The 20,496-nt window shown below is 42.8% G+C and overlaps 1 protein-coding gene across 2 annotated transcripts; it reads right to left on the bottom strand.

The window, feature by feature from the left end:
• Positions 1 to 1,145: 1,145 nt before the first annotated feature.
• On the bottom strand, positions 1,146 to 18,212 carry LOC6726992 (homeotic protein labial). 2 transcript variants are annotated; one of them, XM_016175882.3, is made up of 3 exons: positions 16,719 to 18,212; positions 2,347 to 2,765; positions 1,146 to 2,091 (listed from the first exon to the last, which is right to left on the bottom strand). In XM_016175882.3, the coding sequence occupies exons 1-3, from the start codon at positions 17,941 to 17,943 to the stop codon at positions 1,822 to 1,824; spliced, it is 1,914 nt and encodes a 637-aa protein (XP_016033493.1). In that variant the 5' UTR covers positions 17,944 to 18,212; the 3' UTR covers positions 1,146 to 1,821. The 2 variants fall into 2 exon arrangements, with proteins under 2 accessions (XP_016033493.1, XP_016033492.1); XM_016175881.3 differs by lacking the exon at positions 16,719 to 18,212 and adding an exon at positions 2,894 to 3,273 and having other exon boundaries at positions 1,148 to 2,091.
• Between the last annotated feature and the right edge of the window lie 2,284 nt (positions 18,213 to 20,496).

The following is a 20,496-nucleotide window of genomic DNA, read 5'->3' on the forward strand; positions in this document are numbered from 1 at the left end:
ACAGCGTAGCAGTTGCCCTGACTCCAAAATCCGAATCGGACTGGTGGCAGGATTAGCTGATTGCGTTTAGTGGGTTCCGGTGTTTTTTCTAAAATGCTGAAATTCCTAACAAAAACTTTTTAACAATTTCATTTATTTACAAGCTAGCAAATGTAATGTAGGTTTCTCATAAACAAAAGCATCTCCATCGGTAAGTAAATTTTATTGATGTACTTAACACAGTCATTAGGAAAAAGTCTGTGTTTCGAGGCTGATTTCAACCAAAAAAAAAATCTACACAGATTGTTTTTTAATTGCTAAGTTGAATCAGAAATTACTTCTTTGGCACCCCAAAAAATATATGTATTTTTTTTATCTTTGCCCATTTCTTTTTTTTCACTGCTTTTTGATTCTCAACTGTATTTTTCTGCATAAATAAACAATAAATAAAAATAAATAAGAAATAAAGAACGATATACATATTTACGAAAGGGAAATTTCTTGAAATAGTGGTTGTTGAGACTAGCTTGATTAGTTTAAGACAAACTACTTTATTCTTATATCCTTGGTAATATTTTATCTGTTAATTTGAAAGGCAAATAAGCTAGTATTCGTTATCATTTCGAAAATTGCAACTATTTACTGGCTTAATCATGAATCACTCGCAACGAAAACAGTAGAATGAAGTCTCGTTTCGATTTCAGGTTTCTTACAATCTATAATAATGGGGTCTTAAAACCCTATCTATCAACCATATGCAAAACCGCTTTGGTCAAAGGAGTTTGATGAATTTCCTGGCTACATTTCCTGTTGCAAAAAGATCAATAAATCCCCGAAAAATTCACATTTTCACAAACATGTGATAAATTTGAAAAAATAACCTAATCCCCCAGCCATGTCTGTCCATAAAATGATAGATTTGCATATGGTATTTTGACCATGGGTCTCGCTCTGCAATTAATCAAGATATCATATGCAGTATTTTGGGTTGGGTTGGGTTTGTTTGGGGGGCTGCCCTTTCCAGTAGAAATCCCCAGTCGAATGTTACTTCTCTTATCGGAGGAGTACTTGGAACTCGGAGATTAGCAAAAATAAATACATACTACTAGAGATACTATAGTATGTTTGTAATGCCCGCCCACACTCGCAATAACGTGTCCACATTGTTTATTAACAATTTGCAATCGGGCTTCGTTTATTGTTTCTTCATACAAGTGGTGTACAGTTATAATTATATTACAATTAGGACTAGATTAAATATACAGACGTCGATGTACATCAAGATTGATTTACCGATTACTTTTAAGCACAAAACGAATAACTCGGGCATCCTAGAACTTAGCTAATAATACTACAGACGAGTTGTGGTGGCGGGTGGAATATACATAACTAGGGGTTCTACTAGCTATAGTTATTGGAAAGTTTTAAATAGTTAAGATTTAGATTTTGGATTTTCGTTTTGATTCTGTTTGCATCAGTATTTTGTCAATTGCTCTGCGTGCGTTTAGTTTCATTTTAATTTAACCCTGAGTTCAGTTTAAGCTAGTCCAATAAACTTCAGCTGCGGCAATGCGAAATGTAAGTGTAAGTATTTACAGCCCCTACGTTAATGAATATGGCACCTAGACTCCTAGATTCCACTAGTTTGCTAGCGTTTGATTACGGATTTCAATTTGCTATGTGTGTGTTTCATTTGTATGTAATATTTGTTTAATTACTTAGTTTATTTCCTTCCGATCCTCTCTGCACTTTCTACTACTTTATCACAACGAAATGCGTCAATATTTTGGCGGCAGCAACAACAATAGCATAACAATTACAACCAACATCGAAGAAAGCCCTTCAACTTTGCTTGCTCGTGGGTGCAGTCAGTGTCATGGCTGTCGTGGGCGTCGAAGTTGCTCCTGTGGCCAGCTCATTCCCGCCCAGATCGCTGCCCTGCGACTTCATCTGCAGCTCCGGCGGCTGTGGCTGCTGCTGCTGTTGCTGCTGCTGCGGCGGCTTCTCGCTGATCACGGACGTGGAGTGCTGCGTCAGGATGTCCGCCGGAATGAGGCCCTCCTTCACGCGCTTCTTCTGCTTCATGCGGCGGTTCTGGAACCAGATTTTGACCTGCAATCAAAGGGAAAAAAACACGTTAAAGCCAAGTGGGACATAGATACGTTCAATCAAAATCCATTTAAATTTGTGCCTCAAGTTATTATAAGCATATGGATATGATGCAATAGTAGACTAAATGTAATAATAGACTAACAAAACAGAAACTAAACCCTTTTCAAGACCTTAAAAGGCTTACAAATTAAATAATTTAAGGTGTAATTAATAAATTACGCTATTAAATATACTCTTAAATACTTTCTTTCTCACCTGCGTTTCATTTAGCTGCAACGTATTGGCGATTTCAATGCGTCGCGCCCGCGTCAAGTAGCGATTGAAGTGGAACTCCTTTTCCAGCTCGGTCAGCTGCTTGTTGGTGAAGTTCGTCCGGCCGGAGTTGTTGGTGTTGCTGGAGAGGCTGCAGCTGCTCAGTCCGGATCCGGATCCGCTGCCCAGACCCACGCCCATGCCGTTGGGATGGGCACTTCCCGCCGCCGCACTGTTCGCCATTATCAGGGAGTTCTGCACGGAAAGGACGCCTCCGATCCCGGGGGATCCGTTGCCCCCAACGCCCACGGGACCGCTCCCGACGCCGCTGCCGCCGCCTCCTCCGCCGCGGCACATGTCCAGCTGTCCATTCATCTGGTAGTCGTGCATGCTGGCGATTCCACTGGCAGGTAGTTTCGGTGCTGGAAGGTAAGAAAGAGGGTTGTCAGGCACACTGCGCAAAATTTGTACCATAAAGCTATGAAATGGAAGTAGATATTCAGTTAGGAAGTAATGTACTAAGGGGTAAGATCAATCTAGGAATAGTTACCCTTTCAAGACGCGGCATAATGTATCAAACTATTAAGTGAATAATCTAAAAATTTAATACTAGATCCTCCAATCATTTATCAAAGTTCAGTTTTATCTACTAGCTTTTCTAATATCTAGAACACAATACGAGTATATTATTTTCTTCCGTGTAATACTGAGTCCTCTTCTTTGTTGTGGTTCCATGGCCAAGGGAGTGAGGAGGTCGATCCCTAACGCTGATCCTTAGCTGTCGCAGCTAATCATTGTGAGATTTCCGATCCTCGCCAGCTCATCTACCCCAAGCCTCCCTCCCTCCCTCTAGCCAAGAACTCTCTCCTTTCCGTTTGACTTTTGGCTTGTTTGCGTGATTTTGCATTTTATTCATAATTTGACATGCGCCCCGTGGCTAAGCCGACGATGATGAAAATAATTCCTTTTGGCCGTTTGCCTTTCCATAGAAGGATTTAATGCGCTCAATAGGTTTGTTTGAAAATATTGGGATTATCCTGACAGCGGGCATTCGGTTACTTGTGTATCTCTGGATCTGTGATTCTGATATTAGCTCTCACTTCGGTTCGTGGGCGGGTCAAGAATGATTATATTTGTAGGTTTGCCTCGGACCTGAGAAGACCCTAAGCTAGTCCGGAAATTTGGTCATGTCTTGACTCGTTGGAAAGCGGATAATTGCAAGTTCTTAAGAATGATTTTAAAATACGTTATAGAAGAAGTTTATGGAAAATTTAAAGAATAGATTCCATTCAACTAAACTAGCTTGTATACTACGTTTAACTTGTGGTTTAATTTATGGAGTATTATGGTGTGGTAGGGTACATAAATCGTTGGCCCTGGAAGCTCATAAAAAACCTTTTAGCACAATCATAAATCTTAAGGAACTTTCCTATAGCACTAACCAATTAATGGTCATTATGCGACCATCACCCACCAACCTCGAGGCTTTCCTCATGATGGCTACGATGATGGTGACGACGATCAAGTCAAAAGGTGCCGATTGGTGGCCATATTAGTATGGAATGCCCGATCCCGTTTAGTTATCGAGTTGGTTTAACAGTTTTTAGTCAATTGGCCGCTGCGAGTGCTATAAATCAAACCAGAAGCCACGGGCAATAAACACATTTTACTGGGCCGGCCGAATGAGTGATGAATTTATGACTGCTCCTCCGAGTGCTACTGGCACCCAAATTGGCATCCAGTCGCATTATCCGCACAGTAGCTCGCGCGCACCTTTCGGGGATTTGGGAGCTGTTTGCGGATCGATCGATAAGTGCCCAGCCCGGTCCGGCTGGAAACTCGAACTGGGCTCTACATCTCCTATCGTAATGCACACAGGAATGTCTAAGAAAACAAGCCCCAGGATTACCGTGCCGAGTGGCTTGGGCTGCATTTGAATTTCCCGCTCGCGGGCAAACAAACTAAGCAAACACAGTCACAGTCGCAATCATAATCACCATCCACATTCACATTCACATCACGGTAGCAGTAACAGCAGCACAGACTGTGACAGTTGCGAGTTACTACTGCATTCCGGTTAGGCTGTCAATATGCCGCCTCCAATCGCCGTACAGTGGTGTGGGAGTGGTTAGTAAGTTATTCATGGATCTGAAGTTTTGGGACATGAAAATCTATTCCTTGTTCTAGGTTCATGGAGTCCGTGTTGCGAGATGGATGAATGATGATTTTCTTCCTTCGAGGAAAAACTTAAACCTTTGATGTTTTTTTATTGCCACTAAACTTAACTAACATTATTTGGTTTTTACTATGCATATGCGCTTAGTTGGAATAAAAAGCAGATATATATGTAAAACACTTTATAAAATATTTCTTTTTTGTCAGAAATCGTGCAGTTATCGAAGCTAACTTTGCAGCTATTACTTTATTTTTAGCGAAAACCCCAAGTCTTGTCTTATTCGCAACTCCTGCTTCACTGTGGCACGGTGCGGCCTCCGCTAGTGGCACGGCTGCCTCGCTCGATGCTGGTGTCGCTCGGGTTGTCAAACATGTCGCGGCCAGTTGGCGGCACTGTCGCTTTTGTCCGGCGCCAACCGATATCTACTTTGTAATATTAGTTTTAGAGAGCATTATCGGGGATCGCTTCCACTTCAGTGCTCGGAGTGGTGGGTGCGGCGGGAGCGCGGTGGCTGGAGCGGTGGAAAGTAGGGAAACTCCGAGGCAGGCACCCCTCCCCGCCCTGCTGAAGGCCATCTTGAGGGGGTGGGTGGGACGTTGGGCTGGCACCATGGCGCTTAGGTGACACTGTTGACAATCAATGTAAACACCAGAGTCGATGCAGCAGAATTTAGCGCAGGGGCGGATGAGTCGGTTGGCAAAAGGGGGGTAACTGCAGCAGCGTGGGGCGCCACGCGAAGTCACTGTAACTCGATAACATCTCAACTAGCGGTAATTACAATTGCAGGTTTAACGCAGTCAAACGATTGTTGACTTTCGCATTTATTCCTGTTCATCACACAGTTCTCGTGTGAAAGGTTGATTGAGGAAAATCCGTGAAAGACCAACAATCAACCTGGATTGTCTTAGCCAAGTTAAGCGAGTCATTCATTATGATAAATAATCCAAGTAATTGACATAACAAAATCACAGACTTATAAATGTACGTTTTGTGAAAGAAAAGCGTATAATAACATGAGTTATATATAATAAAATTATGAAAAGACTTATGTAGATTTCAAACAAATCTACAAAAACCTTAAAGAATCAAAGCAATTCGGATTTTGGCTTATAATAAGATCACCTTGTACTATTTTATTGGTATATTGAATTGCCCGTCGTAGGTTAGCTTTTATCTATTTCCCACATAATTTCAATCGCCGTAGTCTACTCTCTGTCCTTGAATTCCACGCCACAGTACAGTTCCCCGGGTCGTGAGTCATCCGCCGTAGAACGGCCATTTTGATATGATATAATGATATTATCACTTCTATTATGCAGGCGCCACTGCCACTTTACGGAGATCCCCACTCGGCCACATTCACACACTCGCTGGCAGTCTGTGAGCCGGGTGGCATTACATGGGGTCCGTTTTGGGGCGATTAAGTGGGCCGGCGACCGAGCCCGTCGGACGGACGGAGTGCGTGGAACGGCGTCTGGCCGCCGCAGCGGCTCAATTGATAATAATATTTAACTCGAGTGCAAATAGAAAATTATATTTCAATTAAAAGTAAATTGTTTTAATTGTTGATTAAACACAACACCAACATCAACATCGAAATCAACAACAACGCCAACGTCATGTGGCAAAAGTTTTGAGAATCTGCTCTAATCTGGGGCCATAAAAGTGCACGAAAAGCTGACCAAAAACGCTGGCGATCGGTGGCTTTGGTGACGAAGTGATTGATCACCTACGGGTAATTTATGGCCGCCATCGCAAGGAAGCGTAAGAGCCAATATAGACCATAATATTTTGCAATAAACGGAGGCAGTGTTCTTGGACGGGACAGATGTTCAACTCGCTGGTCAGACTGACCGGAGGTCAGACGGCACTAATTGAGTTGGCAATCTCAGCCAATAACCCTTTTCGGGGGAGGGTTGACCCAGCTAATTAGGCACAGTCAACACTCTTTGGCATTCCGAGGTCCGAAGTTAGGACCCTCGGACTCGGAATCGGACTCTGACTTGACTAAACTGGCATAATCCCGTCGAAAATACGAAAATCCACGAGCCATGTCCATTCATTCTGTCAGTTTTATTGGCCGCCTGTCAACCCGTGACTTTTTCCACATGTCATGCGATGATGCAGTCGTATCGTGGTATCTACATTTCGAACACGAATCGTGAAATGCACAAAAACCGAATTCTCATAAATGTATCTACAGATCATCGTTCCCCAAAAAATGTACAACCCGCCGCCACAGCCCCACAGAGGTGAGGCAAAGTTTTCCAGCTTAATTGAAAGTTTTGTATGGGCATAGCAGACGTCCCGCGGCTTATTAGTCACGATGTCTAACACACATGGAAATTGTTCGACAAAGGGTTCGAGGTTTTCGAAAGACATCCAAAACGAAAGCAATGGGACTTGTCTGAGTCAGATATTAACGCTCCGTGGGGAATTGGAATTGGAAAATGTCTCAACTGGCGCCCGAGCACATTTTCCTAATCTTGTTAACTGTCTCTCGTGTCGCCCGGAAAAAGTTTTCCCTCGCTTATCGAACATCTCAATCGTGTGTTTGCCTTTTGGAAAATTATGTCGCCGTCGCACACAAGACAACACTAAACTCGATTTAAATATTTACACAGATACTCGAATGCACATATTTGTGTTATCTTAATAGCAACGTTTTGGCTACTGTTTTCTGTTTATTCTACTTGTGTTTTCCATTCTATAGATTACGCTGAATTCCGGTAGCCATCCGATAGACCCGAAAATCAAAATTGTCGACATTATTTGTACTACATACTTTTTTGCCGATAAGAAATTGCCCAACACAGGCGACCTGAAGTGCGTTTGAGGGAGAAAATTAAATTAGGCATGTTGTATCGAGGCGATTGTGATATGGTTGAGATTATATGCTAGAGGGTTATAACCAAATGTTAAGAAAGAACTTGGATGGCATGCAAAGTGGAAAAAGTTTCTGGTTTATAACGTGGATCATAACAAAGAAGCTTCTATACAAAACGAACCTTATAATGCAAAGTGGCTTTGTTTTAATTGACGTTTTTGTACACCTAATTCCAGTGTTAACTACATTTGAAATATTTCTATCACCTGTTGTAGAATGAGTACTGCCAGTGATTTGTTTCATTTAAGTCTTTTTTTTGTGTGACAATTATTTGCTAGATTATCTATCCCGGTTTTGGCGATAATTGGCTGAAGTGGCTTTCTTATTCCCCAGCCGATAGCAGTGACAACTCCACATTTCCGACTAAAAGCCTTTTTTTGGGTCGAATATTGTTGGTGGGGATTTATTTTTAAGTTTGGACTAGAGAGTGTGCCTGGTGTGCACAGAAATAGAAGTGAGTAAGTAGTGAAATTACCGATTCCAGGGGGTGGGTGAAAATGGAGGGGGTTGGATTTTCATTTGTGCGAGCTACAGCTGCTCTCTCGGTCTTGTGTTAATTCAATTCAATGGCAGCAGCGAAAAAAAGTAAAATCTTAATTCGAATAATACATTCTGACAAGATGACGGATCACCAAACGAAAATGCACGAACACATGTGCAGATGTGGATGTTCATAGTTTCCCTTTTTGTATTCGTACACGATTACATCGCACATACATATATAGATAGACCCGTTGAAATGAGCAAAATAAGGGTGTTTGATAGGGTCTAAGAAAAGAAGGAAGAAAAAAGGCTCGAATGAAAATGGCTGCCAAATGCCAAAAAAAAAAAATAACTGTGGGCTGGCCCAGAATACATATGTATTTCTATATACTCCAGTTGCGTGTGCGTGTGGCTGACAGTCAACACTTTGAGTGGCTCCACTTGACATGGCCCCTCCCGTCCAGGAACCCCCGCCCCTTTCCCGCAGGTCCCCTCTTCCGTCCACCACTTTTTGATGATTTAATTCAATTAATGCTTCATTCGTTCGCACACGCGGCCATGTCTATATTCGCACACACCAAGTATTTGCAAATTAAAATGTCAACAAAACAAATTTCAAAACATTTTGCCTCTCAAGTGGTTGGTTGGCAAGAAAAGGTTGCTGCTTTTGGTCCTTTCGCTGGCTCAACGAAATATTTTCGACAATGATGCTAATGTCATCATCAATCTTCGTGGCCGCCGTGGAAATTCGTGCAGACAAGACGCCGAGCCTCAGACTTCAGGCCGTCGCCTTCAATTCGGCCCGTATATCTGGGACTTGGCTCATAGGCCTCGGGTTTACTTTGGATTTTCCGAGGCCCCACAAAAATGTATCAGTGGGTATAAATTTTCATTAGACAAATTAACAAATTTAACCGACTGGTGCGAGGGGGTGGGCGGTGGTTTTGGGGCCTGCAAAGAGACAAGTGGCATTAGCCGAACTGCCAACTGACTTGACTTGTTTACATGAGATAATTTCTATATAATAAATCATTTTTCCTTCCTTCCCTGTGTATTTTTTGCTTAGCTGTTCTTACAAAGTTGAGATTTTAATTTTGGTGTTATTTTCTGCTTGTCCTTGGATTGCAACTGTCACACGCGAGTGTGGCGAGGCTTAGGAATGAACTCACTTGGGCATGAACTCATGAATCATGTGGTTCAAAGTACTCTGTTTATTCAAAGGTATAGTGCAAAATGAATTTATTAATATGTTATATGTACCATTTTGAAAATGTTATTAAGATGGAAAGAATTTTATTAATTTAATGTACTTTTATGAGTGCATACTTAATATGTCGCATTACCCATGAGTTTATTATGAAGCATGGCATATAAATCAATAGTTGAGTACCTAATTCCCACAACGCTTTAATTCTTTTTGCTCACCATCAATTCTCAATCATTGAATCAAATCTTTTCAATCTAAACTAAGCCCGTATGGGGTCGTACAGTTAATACCCTGATACCACCCTTCTGTCCCTAGTGGCCGGGCCTAAAGATAGATAGGATACATCCATCAGCGGCCGAAATGAAAACTAAATAAATCAACTCGCAGCCAAGTTGAAGTTCAGGCGTTCATGGCTAATACCTTTCTGGCCACTAGAATGTCCACTTTAAAGCCGCCCGACGTCCGCCGTCCGCCGTCCATTGCCGTTATCGGCGCTATGGTAGGTCAGATCGGTGGGATCGGGAGTTGGGAGTGGTGGACACCTTCCCTAATGTGCCCTGATACTCGTATCGTCGAACGGAGTCCGAGGCGAGAGCAGTAAAATTGGAAACAATAATCGAAATCGACAATGGGACTTCAAATTGACAGCTTTCGCTTACCATTTTATCTACTGTTCGGTGGTACGGAGAGAATTATTATTGGAATGAAATCACCTTCGCACACTGGGAAATCGAGACAATTGTGGAGCTCTGGGGCTCAGAGCGGTCCCTTTGATTCGCAGATCAATTGCTAAATGCTCGAGCTTTTTGACCAACTATTCAAAGAGCACCGCAGAGCAAAAGTTTTCATTGCCCCCAACCATTTGTCTCATTGATTTGGCCACTTTTTTTAAAACGCAAATCAGTTCGGGAACAGCTTAAATTGTTGGCCGACTACTGTTTGTCTCGTCAAATGATTCATTAGGTCGCAAAGTATTTTGTATACCGACGCCGCTTACAACGAAAATCCATTTGAGTGGAGTGGGTTTTCCATCAAAAAAGAGTTTTTAGACCTGTTTCGGAACTTGGGCCGCACTTCATAAACCTTTGCTATTGACATAGTTCTATATTTAGCTGTAAATGTTTAGCATAATTATTATTAATTAAGTCATGGCAAGATTATTTGTTTGATAACAGTTTGGGCTTATTTCACAACTTCCGCAAGCGATAATCCACTTCACTGGCACCCCCAGTGCCACTTCAGCTAAAATATATTTTTAGGAAATCGACTTAAAAATAGCGTTTAGTTTGGTAGGGACAGAGCTGAACCCCAAAAGTCCCGTCACAAATAAATCACAATCAATTAGCTATACATTGATAACCCTATCAGAACGAAAGTTCCCTGGAAAGTCGAAAGACTGCGATGACATTGTGCAATTTTGCAAGCGGAACGAAGGGAAAACAAAAGGCCAACCCAAAGATATTGAGCCGCATTTATCGTCGATATCGCCGTGGAGGGGGCTGAGTGTGTTTGGGCTTGTGTCAGGGCACGTAACGCGATACTTATATAATTTACTAAATTATACACTTGAAAAGTATTAAGGCGGCCAGCGACGCCGAAGGAAACGGAATACGGGGCGCCATGCTATACGGATGTGGAGGAACGGAAAACCTTGGGCCAACGCCAAGCGAATGCAAACAGCAGATAAGATATCCGTATCCTCCGCTTTTGGCGCACTGTTTGCACCAAATGTCCGCTCGGGCAAACAACTCCTCATCATCACAGTGTGTATATTTGTGCTTAATATTACATAACACCGCGCCAGCAAGGACATCGGGAAAGAGCACCCTTGGGGGATATCCTTTAATGCAGCGGTGGTTGGGCTGCCTCACAGTTTCGAAACGTCAGTTTCATTTTCTTCTACTCGTATTCGTTTTTCTTGGCCTCAGAGTACTGAGGGTATGTTGAAACTCGGCCAAATTGATGGAAGACTTTATGAAATGTTTTATGACTTCATTTAAGCTCTCTCTGGCCTTTAAAATACAAATTCGAGAAATAGTTTGATCTTTAAGTTTATTAACTTTCTATTGAAAATAAAATAATTCAATCACACAATAGTTGCTTAAGTCAGTTAGAAACTAGAACGTAAGCTAAGTATCCTAGTATCCGATAATTGATTGTTGAAATGTCTCCTATAGCGCTCCGTCTTCCTTTTTTTTGGAGCAGCTCTGTTAGTTTCTCCCCTTCCAAACTCCTTTGCCTGTCACGCGGACTGGACTAATGTGCTTCCCATGTTGTAGCGAGAAACTCGCCTGGAATCGAGTCAAACCTTATGGAAACTGACATTTTAGGTGTGTAAATGTCACGGAGGCAGTGCAGACGGAGTTCGGTTAGCAGCAAAGGTAATTTGGAGGGCGATAGGAACTTGGATCCGAGTCTGACCCTTTCCTGTCCTACTTAAGTGGTAATTATTGTAAGTACTGACCGGGCTTATCGCCTAACAAATCGATTCGTTGATCGGGCAAAAGAGTCTAAGGCCAAGGCTAGGCTCCTTGGGGTTCGGGGGTTTCCCTCGCACTTGGACCCCCCAGCCCTGGACTGAGTGGTGTGCGGGGAAGGGGAACGCGAAGCATAGAGAGGGGAAAGAAATTTAATAATACGCTTTCAAAAATGTTAACTCAGCGCGCGCCAGCGAACAAAATTTGTCACGACACATGCCATACATTTTTTGGTCCCGGATTGGACTTTTTTGTTTTTGGTTGAGGTTGGAGGAGGTGAACGAAAACCTAAGATAGCGATGGGAGCGTGATGGAGAGCCAAAAACTTTTAACAAAAAAGATGTTAGAAATCTTTAAGCAACTTAAATTTTGCTTTAAATAGAACTGCTGTCTTGCCTTCAAATAATATATTTTCGATAAAACTAAAGTAGTTGATTCCTTATTAAATGATTCCTTATGTTAACTTGATGGTTCTAAAATTTTTTGAATGACAATTTAATAATTACATAGGCTGCTAGATGGAAAAATTCAATTTATTTAAAAGAATTAGAAGGAATATATATTCGGGACATGCCAGTTTGTCCCTATTTCTGTCCGTATAAACTCGAGATGCAAACGCAGCTCAAGTTTATTTCACTCCCCGAGCGAGTGCTAGCTGTAGTTGAGGAACGGGTATCTGATAGTCGATTAAATCAACTATATCGTTCTATATTGTTTTTCATTATTGCTGTGTTCTAGATCCCGTTTCGCTCACGCTGCGATCCCTAACCAACTGGTGACCCGGACCACAGCAAAGGCCCCAGCCAGTGACGATGACGACGTCGGTGACAGACAGGCGGGCGGGGCTCCCGGTCGAGCTCTCAGTTCTGTTCGGTTAGGTTAGGTTGAGTGCGGCTCGGTTCGGCAGGGCTTGGGCAAGCGTTTGATGTTATCTCGCATTCCTGGTGGTCACTTTTCTATCCACAATATCATTTCATTTAAATAGTCTGCCTCATTTTGGGCAGGGGTCTTTGTTTCGGGGTTCTCGGTCGCCGCTAGCTGGTTTATATATCTTACCAATTTCTGTTTTGAAATGCACGTAATTAATTCATTTCGTTTTCATTGTGGCACATTCGTCGCTCTTCGGTCCGCGTCGCGTGTTGGTGTCAAGAAATATCAAAACATCACATCAAATAAATGTTGAATACCCCAAGCGAACGCCCCTCTTTGGCCACTCCCCTGACCCCTGACCCCTGACCGCTGAACCTCTGCTGGCCCAGAAAACTAACACCTTTGCAGCCTTTTGGCCAAAAGTTCTCGTCTGTTTCTTTTTTCCAACAACATTTATGTTAATTCGAGTTTCCTTCACTTTTGTCAGCTCTTTTCATATTTCATATTTTCTGGGCAGTAGCTTTGCGTGTGGAAATTCCCACCCGCCTCTCGGGGGAGTGGGCGAAATTCACGAACAAAGTGGTAGATCGTTTAAAAAACAATAAAACACGAACAGGAACAGAAACAGAAAAAGCAGCGAACCTCCAGTTGCCATGCATTAATTAAACTGTTCAACCACAACAAGGCTAACCCGCCTCGATGGGAACTTTTCAATTACGATAGGGCCCATCAAAAGGCTAATAAAAACAAACAAAGTTATCACCATACCAGGTCGTAAAAACTTTAGTTGGGTGCTAATAAGGGATAGAAATTCGGAAGATAGCAGATAATCAGAGAAGGTGGGAGTGCATTTATGTAGAGAAATTAACTAAAAATGTTCGTAAAGACACTAAATATTTTACAACTTAATTTAAGCCAAATTATGTACAACTTATATTTAATATTTATATTTTTTTCATTCGCACACTGTGTGTCAGCTTATTCCACTTGAATGGGGCAAACGTTTAGTTCCAAAGACTTCTAAATTCCTTAACACTGACATTTGAATGATGGATAAGTTTTTCGTTTCTTTGGTCGGTTTATTTTTTCAACTTTGGCTAATTTTAGTTTTATCTAGGTGTCATCATAATCTTGCCAAAAGTATTTTCGAGATTTCGCGCATTGATTGATATTGGTAACTGCAAAAGTGGAAAGTTCTACGTGTGTATTTGTGTATCTTAAACCAATTCCTAGTCAGTGACAAATCCCTGTAAAAATGTCCATTAATCTTCATGGCAATGGGAGCAAGCCCCGTCTTCCTTCCTGCTCCAACCTCGACCGATCTCGGCCTGGTTACTGAAAAATGCTGATTAACACATTAGAGAACTCTTTGAATCGTGGCCTGGTCAGCGGACATCCAGTCGGTATGTGCGTGAATGCCAATATGTCGAACGCTACCATTTATAACCACGATTGCTGATTATGCTGTTTCCCTGCCTGAAAATGGATGACATGACAGATGGACCCAAGCATGTGCTCACAGCGAGCAGCGTCTCCCAGCATCCAGTATCCAGAAACCAAGATGCAGCCCCAGCAGCCCCAGCATCCCAGGGATTCCAGGGGAGCCACGAGGCAGCAGATCATTGCTCAGTGACAGTTCGGTTGCAGTGAGGCTCAAACGAGAGACTCTTATTTAAATAATCATTTTTTCTGACAGCCAACTTGACTTCCAGTTCCAGTTCGGCATGCCGGGGAGCAGCCCCTGCCCCCCAAATTGTGCCCCCGCCCCATGCAGCCAGTTTCATTCTGGATTCGAGCTGCATCTCCCAGCCGCTTTAATTGTTTGTTTGACTTGCGGTCGCCCCTGGAACACATCGAGAAAAACCATATTCCAAATCGAATCTAAAGAACTTCTACTTGGGTCTTAAAATTAATATTATAAAATTTCCAAGCTACAATAATATTATAAAAGATCTTTTTATTGATACAAAATAAACCTAAGGATGGCTAGCATGATAGTTATTCAATATGTGGGCGATATTTTTGAAATAACAATTAATATTTTCAACTAATTAGTTTTCTTTCTGTGCAATCTACACCTCCCTGCCCCACCCTGCTCCCGATCTTAGCGCCTGGTTCCACTTGCACGCGTCATCCGAGGGGCTTTTGGGCTCGTATTTGGGCCTCGAGCTGTAAGGTTCGGTTTTGGGTGCGGCGCGTGGGGATTTTGGATCGGCGATCTGGGATCTGGAATCTGGGATCTCGGATCGGTTGCGTTCGACTCGGGCCTCTGTGGCGTCGTTTAATTGAAAACGATGCATGTAAATGACACTTTTCAGCATTAATAAGCAAATATTTGTATGATTATTGGTGTAGCCGGGGGATTAACGTTTGAACTGTAAGTGGTCCGAGGCTCGATGCTCCGCTATCAGCGATCAGCGTCAGTTGTGCAACTCGATTCATGAACAGGTTAAGTGCATTACCAGAGGCCCACAGGCCAAATGAATTCGGTCAACAGGTTTGGGAGGATGGCTGGAGTATGGCAATGTGGGTAGCAAATGCGTAGCTAATCCCTTCACAAATAAGTACAATTTGTTTTATTGGAAAAACCTTTCAGCATGGCCACATGCTTAAAACTATATCATTTTTTGTAGTATAGTTTTCTGTATTAATAGAAATATTTAACCTAAAATATTAAACCATTCAAAACGCGACCTCAAGTTTGTTCTACAACCTTTCCCAACAATTATGTACATTACAAAACTCAGGGTGAGCCATAAACACCTATGCCCCATTCAGTTAGTTGCTATTTATTTATTTATTCGGCTGACCTCAAACTCTTTGAAAAGCAATTAAAGGCTTACGCTCGAATTTTATGCAATTCACGAAGTATCAATAAAAATACTCGTTTTTTCAGTGGCAGCTGCTTCTTTCGGATAATCGACGTTTTATTTATCGCATACAATATGGACTTTTCGAATCTTTTTTATCAAAGCGAATACATTTTCTTAGCTGGCTAATTCCGAGATACAAAACTCCACTCGCCAATGTGACAAGTGACAACCTGACTGACTCTGCACAGGCATTGACAAAATTATCTGAAATATGCAAGAAATGTGCCAAAGGAGAGTCCAGGAGAACGGCGACTGTTATGAGAGGCGGAAAGGGGCGTGGAGGTCGGGGAGAATTGAGATTCTGTAGCCGGGGGCTGAAGAAATCTTTGGCATTTGAAGAGACAGGAATATTTTTAGGTGACATGCCCTCGGTTGGACGTCTCTCTTGACATTTTGTCTGATGCATACACTTGTTTTATGTTTGCTAATATTTCTGCAGTTCTAATTGTTCATACTTATGATCATTCTATTCTTGATGGCCAAGTTTTTGAAATGGTATATAGGCATTACTTATAAATGTACTCAAGATATTGTTTAATCTGCTCGTCCGACGTCATTTCTTTCACATTTTTATTCGTCTTCTTCTGGTTTTACTGGTTGACTGATTCTTGTATCTTGGCCTGTCAATCAGTTTTGAAAGTCATCGTTTTACGCTTTTTGGTATTTACTTGAGGTTCTTTCTTATGCTTTTCTTTAAACAGCATACTTATGTATACAATTTCTTTGCATAATTACTGTCCGATTAACTTAATATATTCAGTAAGCTATATGTGATCTATTGAGCGAACCATACGAGTTGAAAAGTTAAAATATGGCAATTAGCTAAGAATGTTCCTTAATTGCCAGAGACTTTGTCTAATGAGACGCGTTTAGTGGCCCTTAGAATGCAGTCATTATTTTAAATGCGTGCGAATGTGTGAATAACTTAACTAAAAATTGCACAAATTAAATTTATTTTATTCGATTTACAAGGAAAGAAGGAAGTTTTAGTGCTTTATAAAACGACTTGGCTTTATCTATTGGTTCTAAATCTGCAGTTAAATTTTCACTCTACGCCTACAACTCGCATCATTCGAATTGCCCACGAATATAGATTTTCAATATTTTCAATTAGCAGGCATTTAATTTCAAACGACTACTTGAGCAGTCTTAGAAATATATAAAGAGATTTCAATTTTTAGGGAACGGAACCCTATATCATGATCTGATTTGATTAGAGAATATATAAGTAAGAACATATTTTTGCGGCAAATATTCTATTATATATACTCGTTGTGTATATTCCAAAAATACTTAAACAAAGGAATACAAATTCTGATATTTTAGTAAAGAAAAGTTAAATAAAATCATTCAATTCAACCATTAAAACCCTATTCCAAGTTTACTTTCTAGCTCGACTTACCTTGAGGCTTAGGAACATTCCTCTTGAGCTGCATCCACTTGTAGGTGGGGATGCTGCTGGAATGATTTGGCGACTTTGATTGCGTGCTGGCAGGATGTGCTCCATTCGAGGCGGAGGTGGAGGAGGAAGTGGAGCTACCGGGCGAGATCACTCCTCCGCGCTGCTGGCGATTCATTCCACCGTTGGGCGACACGGAGTTCTGGTGGTGCTGCTGGTGTGCCGCTGGGGATTGGTTCTGCGGGTGTTGCGGTTGCTGGTGCGGCTGCTGCTGCTGTTGTTGCTGCTGGACTTGTGGCTGTTGCTGGTGCGGATTGCTGGCCAAGTTGGCCAGGTGTCCGTGGGGCAGGCCGTGGTGCATGTGGGCGTGCATTCCCAGCGAGTCCATGGCATCCAGGGCATAGCTGCCGGCCAGGTGTTGCTGGTGGTGCCACATCTGCGACTGCGTGGCCTGCTGCATCATCGGATCCTGATCCTCCAGCACCAGTCCGGGGGCGTAGCTGGCGTGCAGTACGGCAGCGTACTTCTCCTCGATCTGGCCGGCATATCCGTGAACCGGGGCCTGCGCCTGGGCAGTGGGATACATGCAGTCCAGGTTGGTGTACATCATCCCGTTCTCCGAGCTGATGATCGCTGCCTGTTGCTGCTGTTGTTGTGTGTTGCTGGTGGCACTTGCATTGGCGGCAGTGACAGGTGAGCTGTTGCTGGGTGGAGCAACTGTGGCCACGGCGGCGGTGGCGTAGTACGAGTGCACCGAGTCGCTTTCGTAGTAGGAGTCCGCCGGAGAGTGGCTACTGGGATGGAGCGGCGTGCCCGGATTTCCCGTGGTCGTACTCGTTGTGATGCCATACTCCGCCGCACTGGGGCTGAAGAGATGCGAATGCGGATAGAGCTGTTGCTGCTGCGCCTGCTGCTGATGCTGTTGCTGCTGCACCACCTGGTGGCTGCTCGTGGGCGGTGGTGTCAGCTGCGCCTGCTGCTGCGGATAGTAGTTGCCTGGGGAGCTGCTCTCGTAGCCATTGTAGGTGAGGTGCTGCTGGTGCGGCTGCTGCTGCAATTGCTGATGCTGTTGCTGCTGCTGCTGCAGGTGGTGCTGGTGTTGCTGCGGAGCAAAGTAGCTGCTGGCGTTGGCCGCCGCCGCGGTGGTGGTGCTGTAGCCGTCGTAGGCATTGGCATGTGGATGGTGGTGGTGCGGGTGGTTGCCGTACATGCTGCTTACGTCCATCATATTGTCCAGCCGGAACCACACTTTCTGGCCACTCCGATATAACCGGTGTATCACTAACTACCCTTCACTTGCCACACAGTTCTTCAAATAGTTGTTCAGCTGTTTGCTTTCTAAGAATATTACGCGACGGTCGAGGGCTATCGACATGGGTTTTATCTATATCGAACCGAAAACACGACTCCCGTTGGCGATGACGACGACGACGTGCTGCCTGCGCGCTTACCAAGTCGTGACTGATTACTGGCCCGAACCCGGTTTCTTTCAGACCGCACAACCGCTGGTCTTGGCCACGCCCCTCTGCAGACTGCCTGTGGTCCCGCTCCCTCTCGCGGTTGCTGCATGCGTGTTGCGACTGCCGTCTCGCTCGCTCCCTGGGATTCCTCGGATGACTGCCCTTATCAGTGGTTCGGGGTTAGTCATATGTATATACATATACCCGTATTTCGACTACCGGTTTTTGGCAGTTGACGTTTCCATTTAGAGGTTCTCGTTCCCTGTTTGCTCGTTTTTTTTTGCTAGTCGCCATGGCAGGAGCGGATTGACGGCTACTCAAGATGGGAGTTCTATGAGGGACTTGAAATTATGCAATGAGCTGGCGTGAAACTGGCTGGGGATGATCAGTAGTTGATATAACCAAGACCAGTTCTCTAAAATGATCCTTCATTAATGGGAAACACTAATATAGGTCGTCGGTCCATCTAAAAACATTAAGCATATTTAAAAAAACTTGTTCTAGATCTTACTTTGAATTTTTTTAAACATCCTAATTGACAAGTCACTTTATATATGCCAATAAGAAAAATGTTATATTTCCTATTATCGTAATAGTTGTACTAAAAATCTCATTATTAGTCTGAATTTAAAAAGAAAATTGTTTTCGCCTTATGATGGCAGGCGGGAAATATAAAGACCATTTATTTCTGATTCAAACTAATTCAAGACACTACTCTAATCCAATTTTTTTGTTAATATTATTGTGTTTAATTCCTTGTATAACTATTATTTAAAGTAATTTCTGTCAAAAAATATTTAGTTTTACTAAAAATCTCATTATTAGTCTGAATTTAAAAAGAAAATTGTTTTCGCCTTATGATGGCAGGCGGGAAATATAAAGACCATTTATTTCAGACTCAAACTAATTCAAGACTCTACTCTAATCCAATTTTTTTGTTAATATTATTGTGTTTAATTCCTTGTATAACTATTATTTAAAGTAATTTCTGTCAAAAATATCAGAATTGTTTGTCAAGTGTAATTAAATTCTCTTTATAAAATGTTAATTTTATAATACGAAATAGTAGACAACTCTTCGCCCCGAAAATCTTTTCGCACATGTTTTGGGCCCAGTTCGTGTCCAAGTTAATCCACCCCTGCCGCCTGCTGATAGTATTGAAAGTTACGCCCCTGACCATGCTCATGTCGACGTCTTGTTTTAACTGGAAACCCAATGTTGTGTGTTTGTTTTGTGGTTTTGGCACGTTTTAGCACCTCGAAATTCCCAAATGAATTGACGGACAGGTAACGAAGAGGAGCTTGCTATGGGATTGGAAATGCGAACCGGGCACTAGGAATGGGTTTTGGGTCTGGGAGCGGACCGGGGTTGCGACCAGGAGGAGCTGCAAACGGATGCTGACTGTGGCAGCTGTCAATCGTCATTTGCACATATGACAGCTCATCTATGGCAGCGCTGTGGAATTTAAATCGTCGTCGAACGACTTCCCCGGCCCCGACTGACTCCGAGTCCTGACATTATCTCCGGACCTTGACTCTGACTCAGTGGGATGCAATTCGTAGGCGCCCCCTAAGAGTTATCCGGTGTATGGGTCTGTCACTTGGCAGGGATAGAGATACAACCGTCAGATATCTTCATGCACCTTTCACGCACAATGCATCATCTTTGGCTGTCTGGAAAACTTCGAGGTTCGCTCCTTCCACTCTCGGATTGGGAATTTTTCGTTTTTTGTTCAACTTGATTGACATTTTCACAAGTTTTTGTCTCTACACTCGCACGGGGAATTTCGGAGGGGGAGGTCGGCTGGAGTGGCCATTCGTTTCGTCCTTTCGGGCGGTCCTGCCCAACGCTCCTAGGTGATTTGTTATATTTTCGGACAGCAGCAATTAATAGTAACAGGATGTGTGCGAGTGTCTTTCAGTGCACACATACATACATATGTATGGACACAACTAACATACCACGGCCCAATCCCGATTCCAAACCTGAAACTGTCCCACATGGCTAAAGCGAAATACATGTAAGGCTTAGGTATCCTTGTTTTAGCATTCAGTTAGGACTGGGATAATTTTTGACAGTTCCTGTGGGGTGTTATGCAATACTTCCTCCCTCGGCAAATCTTTCTTATCGTAATGAAGTTGTTTAACAATCGAAAGGGCGAACTCAAAGTTGTTATTGCCTTTAACATTAAAGTATAAGTATTTATATTTATGTACATATGGCAGAAATCGTTACCTTACTTTCTCTATGTATTTACTCTTACACGAAAATATTTCTGCAATAAACATGTTATATATACTCTGATCTGTCTTTTATGGTGA

Source organism: Drosophila simulans, chromosome 3R, assembly GCF_016746395.2.
Source record: "Drosophila simulans strain w501 chromosome 3R, Prin_Dsim_3.1, whole genome shotgun sequence".
NCBI lineage: Eukaryota > Metazoa > Arthropoda > Insecta > Diptera > Drosophilidae > Drosophila > Drosophila simulans.